Source organism: Neophocaena asiaeorientalis, unplaced genomic scaffold (assembly GCF_003031525.2).
Source record: "Neophocaena asiaeorientalis asiaeorientalis breed wild unplaced genomic scaffold, Neophocaena_asiaeorientalis_V1.1 scaffold379, whole genome shotgun sequence".
Lineage (NCBI taxonomy): Eukaryota > Metazoa > Chordata > Mammalia > Artiodactyla > Phocoenidae > Neophocaena > Neophocaena asiaeorientalis.
This window is the reverse complement of record NW_020172145.1, coordinates 748,183-763,626: the sequence shown is the minus strand read 5'-3', so window position 1 is coordinate 763,626 and position 15,444 is coordinate 748,183. Positions and strand designations below refer to the sequence as shown.

At 45.0% G+C, this 15,444-nt stretch overlaps 1 protein-coding gene across 1 annotated transcript in view; it reads left to right on the top strand.

The window, feature by feature from the left end:
- The window catches only part of MOB3B (MOB kinase activator 3B), a 201,630-nt gene extending 191,171 nt beyond the window's left edge, over positions 1 to 10,459 (top strand). Inside the window, exon 4 of the mRNA XM_024754685.1 lies at positions 9,022 to 10,459. Within this exon, the coding sequence (XP_024610453.1) occupies positions 9,022 to 9,051 (30 nt within the window). The 3' untranslated portion in view covers positions 9,052 to 10,459. The remainder of the gene's footprint in view (positions 1 to 9,021) is intronic.
- The last annotated feature ends 4,985 nt before the right edge of the window (positions 10,460 to 15,444 follow it).

The window sequence follows — 15,444 nt, the reverse complement described above, 5'->3', positions numbered from 1 at the left end:
GGCTTTTGGGAAAAGGTCAATGTCATAGGTGCAGCTTTGTGGATTCTAGAAAGCGAGAGGAGAAACACTGCAGCAGGGGAGAGCTGGCCTCCTCTGGGTGGGTGAGATGCATGGCCGCCCTGTGCCCGAGGGTGGCAGGAGCTGCCCCCCTGTTTCTACCTTCTGAAGACTTAGCTGTCCCACAGGGATTGGGCAGGAGAGTGGCTGGGGATGTTTTGTACCTGCTTGTTTGCTTTTCTTTTCTCCTCCTCTCTCTTGTTCCAGGGATTTCCCTGCAGCAAACAGCCTGGTACTTTACTGGGCTCCCCCTTGAAGTGAAATACTGCCCTTCAGAGCTAAGGGAGACGCTGTCTGAGGGAGAGCTAACTGCCAGGCCACATTCTTAGCACCCAGCCCTGGGACTCTCCGGGATTGTCTTTCTCTCTTTCCTTTTCCCCTGAGGCCCCTTTCCCTGAGTTCTCTGTCTCCCATCCGGAGACACTTACACAGGGCGTGAAAGGATGAACAGGTGTGTTCTGGGCAGGCTAAGGAAACGGGGCTCTCGTGCAGAAACAAACAGAAGCCAGGTGTGTGCAAGGCTGGAGGGGGGCAGGTCCCAGAGTCCTGCAGTCACTTAATTTGCTGAGACTTTTTCTGGTAGGAGATGGAGGGAAGTGGAAACAAGTTTTGTGCGTTTCTGGATCTTCAGCAGCAGCTTTCCAGCCTGCGCTGCTGATGGTAACCAGCAGAGATTAGAGGGTGTAGGCCTTTGGCCTTGTCTACACGTTGGAATCACAAGGCAGCATGGTATCATGGGAAATTCTGAGTCCTCCAAACTGGATGATGCGAAGACAACAACTGATTTTGATCCCCGTAATCAAATACCTTGCACAGCATCACTTCCTCCCTAAAGCCACCCGTGCCGGTTCCTCGAGTCCTTCTGACACTGGTATGGCCCTGCTTCTCACAGTGTCATGATGCTAGAAGAGTCCTCGTTGAACCCTTGTCCCTGCCTGCACTCAGGAATCACCCCACGTTGCCCCATGCGGCTCAGCTGACCATCATAGCGTCCTTGCTGACGCCAGCTCGCTTTTCTTTTGGTTCTCATCCTCCTTGCTCCTCCAGGAAAACTGCCGTTTCCAAAGGGACTTGCTTTGCTACCCGTGGGTTAGATCCCGAGGTAAGGAAATAGCAAAATATCTGCTTGACCTCTGGTGTAGAAAGATGGCCAGAGGGAAATGGGTATGGTCAGGAGCTGAGGACCCCAGGGGGCGGGTGGGTTAGGGGTAGTTCTGGTGAAATCCTAGCATGGGCATCAGCAGCTCTTTGTTCGGAATGGGATGGTGGGGAGAGCAGACCCTCGAGAAATGGAATTTTCGAGATGGTCAACATTTTCAATCCTCACACTTGTTAGGGGAGGGGGAGAGAGCCAATAGCAAAAGAAACAAATGGACAATATGGATACAACTTGGAGGTTTTAAAGTCTTTAAGAAGTGGAATTTGTAGGATGCAAGGCTGCGCAGAAAGTCATTTTGCTGACCTGGCTGCCAACCCCCCCGGGGGCCTAACCAAGTTGTCGGGAATGAAGAAGTCTTCTCAGTTACAGGGTTTACTCATATCCCATCCCCCCAGCCCAGCCAGAAATGTGGTCCCTGTAATTCACGCTGCAGTTCAAACCCACTTTCCCAAATCTGTCTTCATCTGAGAGGAGGCTGAGGAGAGGTGAGGGGTGGCCGTGCTCCAGCTTAGGGGGCTGCCGGGAACTGGGGGGCCCTGAGGCTGTGCTGCTGGTTTCTCTCCCCTCCCCCCGGCCCCCCTCTCCCTGCCCCGCACCTTGGCCCTTTTTGGTGGACTCACCGTTTTCCTTTGTCTTTTTGGCAACTGTCACCTTAACATAGTGCCTTTAAAATGTGTTGGTGGAGCTCCATTACTAGAGAAGGAAAGTGTGTGTGTGTGTGTGTGTGTGTGTGTGTGTGTGTGTGTACCTGTGTTCTGTTAGATGAGAGGCTGTTGATTGAATACTTCCCTCTTTCTGCCAGATCTAACGATATGCTGTGTGTTTCAAGCTACCCTGTTTTCATGGTGGCTGGTGGTGGGAAGGACCCGCTTACACAAAGGTCATTTTCCCGAAGCGCTGGGCCCAGTGTTCTCATTCTTACCACACTGCTGCGCCTTCTATACCCACCTTCCTTTCGTCCCTTTGTGTCCTGTTCTTCCTAAATCATTGCTTTATTTCCAATATTTCTTCCTCCCCTTTCTCCTTCTTGTTTCTCAGAATTAGCAGAAAGTTGGTGAATTAGAAACAAGAAATTGGCTTTAAAATGCTGTTGCTGTAGCACTTCTGTGCCCAATATATGTTAAAACACTAGAAAAACAAAGAACCTCCGTCCTTTTATTTCTCCTCCCAGTGGAGTAATAGAAACAGGATGTATTTAGTCTGCTTACTTGTTTTTGTTTTTGAGGCAACCAAATCTGACCCTTATCCTTCCACTTGGCTAGCTGCGTGAACTTGGACAAGTTACTTCAGTTCTCTGAGCCTGTTTCCTCATCTGTAAGTTAGAAGGAGCAATGCCTACTTCACAGAGTTTTGAGCAAGAAGTACACACAATAAATATAGGTGCCTCCACCATAGTAGGTATTCAGTTTGTATTTTCCTCTACCTCTCGTTTTACTGGGTCTTTAAGACCTAATAATTGTTCATCTTCATTGGATTTTTGTCTAATTAGCAAATATTTTTACAGCCCCTTGTATGTGGCAGGCCTTGTGCACCAGGGTCCAAACAGAAACAAGATATGGTTCATCTCTTGCAGAGCAATCTCTTGCTGGAACCAGGAATTAATAAAGTGTCATAGAACAATGTGAGAGGTACTATGGGCACAAAGGGAAAGCAGAAGAGGACTACCTGAGACTTCTTGGGGATGCGGTGGGGAGGGTAGGAGATGGTGTTCCTGAGGGGGGGAAATGGTCAAGGGTCTCGAAGGATGCTGGAGTTGGGAGAAAGGTGTTTTGGGAAGAGAGGAGCAAAGGAAAGCGTATATAGGGGCATTGCTGTGGGCTCAACGGTAGAGAAGGAGAGTTGGGGAGTGACGGCCGAGTGCTTGAGTAGTCTACACCAATGCTAGATGCTAGAGTTGGGACTTAGTTTGAAATCTGTGGAGAGCCATTTAGGTTTTAGGTTTACGTGGAGGAGAGCCAGTAATGCAAGAGGGATTTTCCTGAAGCACACTGAGGTGACACTTAAGGAATCCTTGTGTACACAAGTTGCCTCTCTGAAATCAACGTGGAGTGCAGGGTCCACAGGTCAGGAGTCCTGGCGCCGCCATTTATCAGTGGTCCCACCCTCGGCAAGTCACTTCCTCCCTAACAGCCGGGTCTTCACATCTCTGGAATGAAGGTGTTGGACTAGATCACATCCAGGTGTCCTCCCAGCTTGAACAGTAGTCTGTGATCCTGTGATTTTGTCACTCCTTTTTGGAGCTCATTTTATAATTCCTAATGTTAACTTATTCATATGGTTATGTTAGCATGATGACTGACACCTAGCAGACATCACATTTCTTTCTTTATTCCATGTGAAAATTCGATTACTGGGATGTGTGATGGTATGGTGTAGTAAGCTAAGTCAGTTGGTTTCTTCGTAGTCTTGGTCGAGTCAGAAATTATTTGCGTGACCCAGAATAAATCATTTTACTTCTCTGGACAGTTTATTCCCTCCGTGGCCAGTTCTCAAAATGGCTACACTGAGAGATAAGAGGAAGATTTGACTCGTAGAATTCACACAAGTTTGTTCCATGTATATTCAAACAAACAAACAAATAAAACTTTCAAATGCTAGCAAAGATCTCTATTTTAATTTTAAGTGTTTTAGATCAGAAGTGGCTGAGTATCTTATGCGGAAGATATGCTGATTTCATCCACCACCACCGTTCCCCACAAAGACTAGGCAAAATCATTTTAACTTCATTTCCAAAACTAACTATGATTTCAATGTGGAGATTTGGTCTACTTCTCTCTCTTTTTTTTTTTTTTTGCGGTACGCGGGCCTCTCACTGTTGTGGCCTCTCCCGTTGCGGAGCAACAGGCTCTGGACGCGCAGGCTCAGCGGCCATGGCTCACGGGCGCAGCCGCTCCGCGGCATGTGGGATCTTCCCAGACCGGGGCACAAACCCATGTCCCCTGCATTGGCAGGCGGACTCTCAATCACTGCGCCACCAGGGAAGCCCCTACTTCTCTGTCTCTTTTTTTTAATGAAGCTTATTTTTTAGGAAAAATTACATGTATATTAAAAATATCTAAAAAGCTAGAGAATATGTAAAAGGCAAATGTCAGAAATAGAAAACATATATTATTCCATTCACCCAGAGGTAAACTTACCATGCTGGACTCATACTTTATATTTTTTCCTAATATAATTGGATCAAACCATACATACTGTTATGTGACTTGACCAAAATATCCCTCATCATATATTACTATATAACAAAGTTTTAAGGGTCTGTTCAGATTCAGGCAAGATGAAATGGTGAGTTCCTTCCTGTGCTGGTAGAAAGCAGTGTGATGCAGGTGTGTGCAAAGTGATGGAGGAACTCGGGAAGGGAGCTAATTAACCCTTTCTGATCTTGAAGGTTATCAAAGTTTGCCAGGCATAGAAGGGCAGAAAGCATTTGCCAGATGGAAGAAACAGCCGATGAGAAGCTACTAGAAACGTTACAGAGCGGAGCTGTTGGAGAACGGGGAGGAGTCTAGTTTGCCTGATGGGTGTGGTGAGTGGGCCGGGCTTCAACAGGAGGTGAGCAGGGTGGGTGGATCCAGTTAAGAACAGCTTTGTTTGCCAGGCTGCTGAGCGGGGACTTTGTTCTGCTGAGAGTCGGCAATCTGGGACTTTGCAGAATCAAGTTCTGCCGCAATGGTACCGACTGAGCACAACCAAAACCTGACCTGACTCTTTCCTTAAGAATGGATTTTTTAAAGTCTGGGTGCTTGAAAAGTCTTCATGTACAAACCAAATACAGCCTTTAGGAACATTTCTCAGAAAACTCACACTACTGCAGAAACCTCTTAAGCACCTGTTGGAGTTCTTTAGTGGACTTAATACATGGTGGGTTCAGATAACTCCTGCATGGCAAATTCATCCCTACAGAGCAAACTGCATAGGAGTTGTTTCAGCCACTCTCCCCGATAGGAAGGAACGTGTGTTGGCACTGCTGGATGCCTGCAGGAGGGCTGTGATGAAGAGGAAAGCCATGGAACCCAATATTGTCTGGTTTTTGTTTGTTTGTTTGTTTGGGGTTTTTTTTTTTGCGGTACGCGGCCCTCTCACTGTTGCGGCCTCTCCCGTTGCGGAGCACAGGCTCCGGACACGCAAGCTCAGCGGCCATGGCTCAGGGCCCAGCCGCTCCGCGGCATGTGGGATCTTTCGGGACCGGGGCACGAACCCGTGTTCCCTGCATCGGCAGGCGGACTCCCAACCACTGCGCCACTAGGGAAGTCCTGTCTGGTTTTTTTGGGGGGTTTGGGTTTTTTTTCTCAGAACCAGTTGGTTTTTAGCCAGCCCATTGGCGCCACCAAGTGGGAAATCGCTAGAATACAGCTGTGAAGGCTTGTAGGCTTCTGCAGGGCGGATCCAACTGAGACGTCCTTCCTCAAGTTTCAGATTTACTTCAACCATTCATTCCCTGTAAGAATGTTGAGGCCTCATAGTAAACAGTTTTTCTCCTGCATTTGAGGCTGCACGGTGTGGTGAGGAAAGCACTGGTCCTGGCTTTTCACAGACTAACTCAGTGGCTTTGCTTAAGTCCCATATCCTCTCTCAATCTTTTCCCTCTTCTGCTTTCCTTAAAAAAAAAAAAAGTCTTCCACATTTCTTGTGTCTATAGTCTTTTAGTGGCATAATTGTTTTAGTATTTACCGATTGCACTTGTAACTCAGTCTGGATAAAGAAAAACTATCTCTTCAGCATTTTGAAAATTCAGGAACGATTGCAATTAATTGTTAATTAATATAAGTCAATATCACTGAGATGCATATTCATAAGAGTGTCTCAGAGGCTTAAACCATGGTCATGTGGTGTAGTGGAAAGAGCTGGCCTTTGCATCCAGATAGATCTGAGTTTAAATCTCTACTTCTGCCACTTTCTGTGTGACTTTGATAAGTTATTCTCTGTCTCTGTGCCTGTTTCCTCATCAGACCAATGGGGATGGCAAAGCTTACTTCACAGGATCAGGGTAAGGGTTACATGAAGTGATATCTGTAAAGCCATGAGGGACACCGAGACTAAACAACAGCAAACCTTTGTTTGATGGAAGCAACTGTTACCATTTAAGCTTGGCAGCTTACTGTCCACCATACCTGTTCACCCTGAGCACATCACTTCTGCTCTGAGGCCTGGATTCCTCTTCTGTCAAAGTTTTACAGAGGCAATGATATTAATATAACCACCTGAAGCACCTGCAACTCATAGGGGCTTAACAAATGCTAGTTCCTTTCTTTCTGTAATCCTGACCCATTGCAAATAATTATAAGAATTAGTTATAAAGGCAAAGTTGTCTTCATCCCATGATCTCTCCTTCACTCTCTTGCTCTCACTCTTTCAAACACACCCGCGTGCACACACACACACACACACACACACACATACTTTGTATTCCCACCCAATTCCCACCTAATTTTTCCCATCTCTGTCACAAAAAGTTAACCAAAAACACAAGAACCTTTGGAAGCTTAACAGAGGAACAGCAAATTCCTTTTCAGCTTGTCATCATCTATTTCCATCCCCCCACACCAGGTGCCTGGGTCCTTATCCAAATAGTTGTGCGCTTACCTGTCTCCCCACCCCTGCGTCCCCATCCTGCCCTGGCCCCCCTGCTCCAGCCACAGCAGCATCAGATCCCTGGCGGGCTCCACCTCGACTGTGCTTCCCTCCAGCCACAGCCCCTGTTCTCCAGTCCCCCTTCTCCCACCCTCACCTGTCAGACTCTTCCTCCTCTAGGTTGTGGAGTCCATCTCAGTGGGTACGTTATCAGAGAAGTCCTCTCAAGGTTCTGCCTTCCCAGCACACAGTGGCTGCTGCCATGTTTGTGCTTCTGGAGAGATCAGGAAAGAGAATGAATGCGTACTCTGTCCATGAATACTTTTTAACCTTCCCACTCACCTCAAGTAGGCATCACTGGTCTGTTTCACAGATGAGGACACTGGGAGCCCATTCATTGCTGGATTGCACAAACATTTTATCCATCATCACTTGCCAGGCACTGGGGACACAGCACAGACCACAGACACAGCCCTTTTCTCTGTGGGTCTTACAGGCTCTTACAAGGGATGAATCCAGGAGGCAGGAGTGAAACAGAAAGACTATCCTGGTTGTGGAGAAGGGTGCTATGAAAGAGCAGAAGAGGTGATGCCCTATCCTGGAGGTTCGGAAGGGTATCCCTAGAAAGGGGCCACTTCAGCTAAGACCCGAAGGCTCAGGGAGGTCACACAGGGTGGTAGTGAGGGCAGAGTGGGATGGGTGGATTGGGTTCTACCATGCCTCATCTCCTCCTCTAAATATTAACATTTATGTCATTGTATTTTATATCGTTTTCTCCCTGATAGACTGTAGTTCCTTGAGAACAGTGACCTCATCTCCCAGGCACCTGGTCCATAGCACAAGTACGGAGCATAAGTAAATGGTCACTTAATTTTTCAATATACGTATCTCTACATAATTGCCTTGCTTAATATTATAAGGGTGCAAAAGTACCTAGATTCTGTTCTGTATATTTGGTTATTTTTTTAACCAGCACATTGGTATGGTTTTCTAATCGAGTCTCTGAGCAGCTGGCACGCCTATTCACAAGCTCCTGTTACTCAGATGTTTCCTATTTGATAGGGGGCGCTGGAGGGTGAGCTGGGGTTAGCGTGCAAGAGAGGTAGCAGCTGGCGTCAGCTCTGCAGCAGGTGGACCTCAGAAGCGGCTCATTCATCTAACTAAAATATATGAGACGTGTCCTCCTAAATGCCACAAGGCACAAGTCTCCTTCCCAGCCTGTGATCCAGGACATTCTTAAGGATGAAAGAGGAGCTGCTGCCCTGTGCCAGGCACTGTGCTAGTGAGGGTTTCTTCTTCCTGACACCTTGGAGCTCACAAGTAAAGCCAACCCACATGCCCGTCGCCCGTGTGTGTGCACGCGCACGCACACACACACACACAGGTGTACAAACTGGCTCCTTGCACGCAGGCCTCCAGGTGGGCACAGGTGGGGGGCGTGGCTGATCCACAGTGGTAGGGGCGGGAGTGCCTGAAGGCCTCCCAGGCAGATCAGAGTCATCTTGCTGGAGTTGGGAAGATGAATGGCAATTAGCCAAGAGAGCAGGGCGTGGTAGGAGCAGGCCGCGGGCGAGGGTCTCGCCTGTGCAGAGACCCAGAGAAGGAGAACAGATGACACATTTGGGATCTATAAATGCCCATAAGAGCATTTATAGAAAGGCCAGCTGGTTGTGGTTGACTGTCAGACACATTGGAATAGTCTTCATTTCTGTTAAGAAATGTCCTTCCTCCCACTTTTCTTGACTTTTACCTATCCTTCATTTTCTCATCTTTGATTGAAACTTACGTAAAGAGAAATTGTGCTCTACTGTAAGGACAACAGCCGTCTAAATCCAATGATCATATCAACCAGTAAGTGATACTTCACTCCTGATGGGGAGACTGCTGGGAGTGGTGGAGACTGGGGCAAACTGGAGAGTGTATTCTGCATCTGAAGAGGACAGCAATTCTCAACTCAGCTGCCCAGTGGCTCCAGATCTTGCAATTTTTCCAAAACACAGAGCAACCTGGATTTTTGGCAAGTTAGCTGAGGTTTTTAAACATTGCTTTGATTAAAAAAAAAAAAAGCCTGCAGCCAGTGGAATACATCTGTATGCAGAGCCTTATTCCTGGGCCATGCTTGCAAGCTCTGGTTTAAAGGCTCCAGAGGTTGCCAGGGTATTTTCAGAATCCTTCAACAAGTCATTGCTCTGCTTATAGTTACTCCTAACCATCCTTCTCCCCCTGCTTTCCAGAAAGAGATGACGAGCAGGATGTGTCACTAACGCCCCATCTTACCCTACGGAAGAAAGAGGAAAAGCTGTTTCCTCCTGGAGTCCCGGGCCGGCAGGAGGGAGACCTCCCTGGCTGAAAAGGTGCACCTACTTCCAGGAGCAGGCAAGCTGGAGACCGGCGGTGACTCCTGAGAGATGTTCCCCGCTCACTTCGTGTGCCCTTAACCGTCTGAGCGCTGCTAGCCGTGACCTGTGGACCTGGCCAGGAGAGAAGGACGGCCCCTCACCCATCCTGGAGGAAGGAAGCCTCTGCACTTACATGCGTGTCGCAGTTCTGCCTGTGACCTGCCACCTAAGCTTTACTGGAATTCAGGTTTTGAGACTGAGATACTTACCTGTACTTTTCCACTTACCTGTCTCGTCAGCCGGCTGCCTTTTCTGTAACGTGTTTTCTGAGTACCCAGTGAATTTTGGAGCTCTGGACGCACAGCCAGTTTTTCTCTAACAAGCCTTCCTGTGCGGTCCCTGCAGGCTCTGGCCCTGATGCCGTGGTCTTGGCTGGGAGGTCCGAGGCCCGTGCCACAGCATCAGTGCAGTTTCCCCCATAAGCAGTTTGACCAGGGACCACTCCACGGGGTGGCTTGTCTTGCCCCAGATAGGGTCTGCACACTTTCATTGCAGGGAAGAGACTGGTCTTTAGCCTAAGGCTAACTAGTTACCAGTTCACCCTCAACAGAATGTGCTTTTTATAACCACACCATTCCTTGTCTCTTCCGTTCAAGATATTTTTTTTTCCCTGTTTCCCCGAAGAGAGAAATAAAAGGAAGTTATAAATGACCAAGAATGATCAGCAGATGCCCTCAGCCAAATTAGTGCAGTGTTTGTTCATTATTAAAGGGTGTGGTGGCTATCTTCGAACAATACTGAAATTTCAGTGGAAAAAAAAAACCCAACAAAAGTACAATGGGTAATTTGGTGCCTGTAGCTCAAATGCCCCGCCCACTGATTCGTAATCGTCCCAGATGGCCCTCTGAGCTTCTAGATCTAGCCGATGTTTTCTTCCTCTTCCTCTGCGCTCTCCCTTCCTCTGCCCTATGATATTATGGCACAAAGTTAATTTCTGCCCAGAGGATGCTGGCGCCACAGTTGCCAAGGTAACAGTGGAGCTGGAGCCAACTTCCTTCTCCCAGCCTTCCCAGTGTTTCTATCCCAGTAGACAGAATCATTCTGTGCTACATCCTGCCTTTTGAAAGCTAAGTGACTTTTAGCTGAAGTAATGTTGCCTTCTCTGATTCATTCGCAAAACCGTGGTGGTCCTGAGAGCCTATGACTAGGGGGTGATGATACTTCCAGTGAGCATTTGAATTCGACAAAATAGCAGTTGGTGGAGGGATGTAGATAAGAATGTATTGGGGCATTTCAATGTAATACTGATTAAAGAGTAACTCAACAGCTCTGATTTTGTTTCATTGCATGTAATGTGTTAAAAACCATTTGGAGCTGCTGCGAGAGCCTAGAAAGGCATGAAGTCTTTCTTGGTCCAAACTGAGAAAGGGTCAACGGTCTGGGCACCGTGGCATTCTGTGTTGACCTAACCCGGCAAACCGACCCTTGCTTTGTATCTCGTCAAAGTTGTCTCATGGAATCCAAGTGCTGCTACCTCTCTCCATATTGTTGTGCTCTGATCAACAACAAACGTACCTTTTTTGCTTTTTGTTTTTTTGCTTCCTAAGTAACTTCGAGAGGACAAGATAGGCAAAGATTTTTCTCAGCATCATTTTTGGCTGAAAGGATATCTGACTGTCCTAAGCATCCAGAGATCAGACAAATGAGCCCGTCTTCCCGACCCATGCACGATGCAGTTAGTGCCACGTGGGAGTGTTGAGCAGTGAGACAGAGAAATGACAGCATGGAGCCCAGGCCCTGGGAGGAACTCTGAAGCTCTGCACAATGGAAAACACAGGAGTTTTGCATTAAAAAGTTGACTAAGTTGGGCTTCCCTGGTGGCGCAGTGGTTGAGAGTCCTCCTGCCGATGCAGGGGACGCGGGCTCGTGCCCCGGTCCGGGAAGATCCCACATGCCGCGGAGCGGCTGGGGATCGTGAGCCATGGCCGCTGAGCCTGCGCGTCCGGAGCCTGTGCTCCGCAACGGGAGAGGCCACAACAGTGAGAGGCCCGCGTACCGCAAAAAAAAAAAAGTTGACTAAGTTCCGGTATTTCAGTAATGCTTGATCAAGTAGGATGCTGGACTCTGAAGACTTCTGTTATGAAGTCTTTTGAAGGTTATTTTCTGTTAACTGTGCATATGCAATTTCCATTCAATTAAAAAAAAATCCAGAGTTTTTTAAAACTTCTTGGAACAATTTCCCCCTGGTTGTATTGCTCGCTGCGCTAATCGGCACTGCTAGGGTTAAGTGCTGGCAAACCACTCTTACGTTTTAATTACAGACTGTTCCTATTCCCGTAGAACTTTGTTTGGCAAATTCTGAAGAAAATCATTACAGACGATCTTTTATCTCTTTGGCCTGACTACATGCTAAGTACCTCTCCTGGCAAATGGAGATCTGAGCTCCTGGCAGCTCTTCAGGCATCTCCTACTCTCTGGGTCTGAGACTGACATCTTGCTTCTTCCTCTTAACCTGGCTCGCTCTCCCTCATTTCCCACTATTTTTTTTTTTTAGTTGAGTAATACATGTATCCATGATTTTCTTTTTTTTTTTTTTTTTGAGAAATGTCAAAGTGGAAATTTCAAAAAGGAAAGCTTACAATGACATCCATATACCCGTAGTTGTCATTCTCTTTAGTTAATGGATTAGAGTCCTTCTTTTATGTATGTGTGAGGTGTGTGTGTACGTGTGTGTGTGTGCGTGCGCGTGTGTATGTGGGTCTTTCATGACACTGACATTAGTAAAGAGTTCTGGCTGGTTTGTTTGTAGAATGTTCCACAATCTGGCTTTTTTTTCTGATTGTTTCCTCATTATTAGATTCAGGTTAAACATTTTTTAGCAAGAATCCTATGTAAGTGATGTGTTTCTTTCCTTTTGCATCATATCAGGAAGCATATAATGTCTAGTTGTCTCTTTTTATGATAAATATTAAGCTTGATCAGTGGGTTGAGGTGTTATCTGCCTGATCCATTCATTATAAAGTTCCATAATTCATTATAAAGATCTGAAATTCCGTATGCATACATTTTGTAGAGTGTGAGACTACATATGTGCTTTCCTTTCCTAGTATTCACAAAGAGGTCCAGGATCTCCAAAAGATTACAGCCATTGCAGTTAGATGATATAGCAGTGACAGAGAATTCATCTTTTCCCATTTAACAGAAGAGGACACAAAAAGTTTCCCTCTGCAGGTAATGCATCAGTATGCTGACTGATGAGAATTTGTGCGGTCCCTGAAGCCGGAGCTAAGAAATATATAACTTTTTTTCTCCCATCCTCAGTGACCTCCCATTCAGACCGATGGTTTATTTTAGAGAGCATGCATTTTCATTGATGGTGATTGCCCAAGGGTGCAAAAATTGATTTGGGTGGGGAGGAAATCTTATATATTACACTGGGTCATGGCCTGACCATAGTACATATACAGATATGAAGTATATATGTAGTATTAAATTTCCGTAGGGATAGGGAGATGATTAGGAATAAAATGTCTAAAAAGGCTCTTTAGGAGGGTGACAATTTTAAAACATTGAGAAATACCCATCTGGAGTCAGTTTCTACTTCTGAGATTTCTCATTTTCTCTTCCTGGGGTGTTTGCTCATTTCTGAGGGCCAGGATGAATGGAAGCAACTTCGAGAGATTTCTTAAGCTATTCCTTCTACCCTCCCAAACCACATCAGTAACATTCCAGGTGAAAAACCAATTCTCCTCTCAACGGTCTTCAGGCACAGAAATTCTGCAGCATCCTCTGGTCTAACCCACAGACCAGATTCAATCTGAAATCCTTCCATTCAACTTGAGTTAAACTATTATCTGTGCGTTTCAGCTCACCTTTTCTAGTATCCCACATTGAGACCCAAAGACTGTATAAGTAAAAACATACTAAATGAGAGCTTTATTTGCATGGCCACTAAATATTTGAAGACTGTTACCAGGTGTCTTTCAGCCTTCCTCCATTTATCATCTCCCAATGGCGAAATTCTCTTGGAAGTCTCGTTGCCCCACTGCTAACATTGCTATACTTCAGCCTGAAACCTTCCCAAAGCTCTCCATGTCACTGTGCATTATGGATGTAACTAGCAGTGAACATTAAGAAATTACTGCATGCTGTCTCCAAACTATGTTGTGTCTTTGCTAACTCTTGACTTGGTTTTATACACTTATAAATGTTCTTTTCTATTGTATTTGCCCGCACTAAATCCTTATCTATATTCTGTTCCGCCATTTTGCTTTTCTTCTTTAGCTTCCTTCCTTCCTACCTTTAGCGTTCCCTGTAAGATCACACTGAGTTATTTTGTTTTAATCTCCTCTTTAATTGGCCAAGCATTAGGGGACGTGGATAGAATTTCTCTTCTCTTTTTGTGGTGATTATGTCATTCTGGTCATTAATGGAAGCACATCACTTCCTGTGGCCTCTAGCCTTACACCGCTTCCACACCCTATGGGTATCACACTGTGAGAACAAGAAATACCGTAGGAAAAGTACAGCCACCAAGGAATGTGTACAAAGGCAAAATCACTAAAAAGAGTCTGATGTGTCACTTGGTTAATACTGTTGTCCTTTGTGCTTTGATCATTTTAGTTCTTAATGAAATAGGTGATTCTCTCCTAGAATTAGCGAAACAAAGCGTGTTTTGGAACTAATGGGGTTTTTTTCCCTGCTTTTAAAAATGTATCAACAAAAAAACTTATAACACGTCGTTTCCCTCTGGGCAGTTATTAATTCTGGGTAACCAGTTTTCAATGAATAAATAAGGATTTTAGTAACTTTTAGAGGGAAGAGTCCATTTCTAATCTGACAGTTATGCTGTTTTACTAGCTTTTAATGTTCTAATTTCAAAGTTTTTCAGTATCTTTTCTAATTGCATCAGAAAAAAGATTTAGCATATTTTTAGTTCCATTTGTGATTAAATTGAGGGTTTGGTTCTAAGAACAGACTAACAATGAAAAACAATTCAAATGCAAGATAAGACTAAAGGATATTTATGAAATCAGTTTTATGTGAGCTTAGGAATTCAAATGTTACAAATAAAAGACACATAACCATCTTCTATCTTGTCTTTTTTATGTGTTTGTTTTATTTCTTTAACAAGCATATTCTTCATCCTCCAGTGATCCTGGAACAAATCAATGAAAAGAAAGGTTAACTCTACAAAAAACTAATTCAAAACTTATTTTAGAACACATGCACATGTTTGTATTTTAGCAGAAGTTCCTTTATTCTATTACAGATTTTCCCGGGAGGGTGTCATGCATATTGTGTAGCTTCTCAACAGGTTAATGTTGTACATCTTTTTTCTTGCAGTAGGATTCAGTATTAAGTTTGGTAACAGCCTGGCATATAAAGGTAATAAGTCTAGATTATAGAAGAAACTCATCAACCAGAGTAAACACACCTGAGGTTTAATCTCAGGCTTGCCACTACCTTATTTGTATGACCTTAGGTAGTATATTTAATTGTTCTGCGCCTCAGATTTCTGAACTGCAGCTGGGGTCCTAGATTTGTTCCTATGTAGCTTATAATTATTTTTGGACACTGATGTAAGATTAAAATATTAACATATTTGGAAAAGCAGAAACATGTACATTCTATATACTTATATATTATTGATATTAGTACATTTACAGTCACTGCGTAATCATTGTAAATGACTCCAAACGTAGCCCCCGTTCCTAATAGCAACAATAGAATACTATGTCTGACGAAAGCTGTTTGTGACGAGGTGATTTCTAGACACAGGGCAGTGAGGAACGAGATTTCTGGAACTCAATCACACATATAAGGGTTTCTCTGTTTCTCAGTTCCACTGTCTGAAATGTGTACCAAGAAGTGACAGAGAGGCGGGCTATGGACGGAATTTGTCCTGCAGGCATGTTTTGTTGGACCTATGTAGACTGTAGTTGTTGTTGTTGTTTAACTAGTACCGACATTTAAAAATCGGAAAATTTGACACATGAAAATTTCTGGCTTCTCTTACAAAATCAGAAGATCTGGCCACACAAGGCTTTTGTTTTCAGGAATCGGCTGAGAAGTGGCTGACCCATTTTGATGGAGTTGTCTCTCTAATGTACCACTGTCCTCTTACACTGGGATGCTTCACTCATGTACATTTTTTGCCACTCCCCTAAGGCATGTCTGGTCACAGCCCCTGCTTTACCATGTCTAGAGAGGCCCCTGAGGAAACCACTATTTTAATTTTCAAATGTATCCCCATACACATTGAATACCTGGTATTATTATATTCTCCCTAGTAACCTACATTGTATTAATGATAAT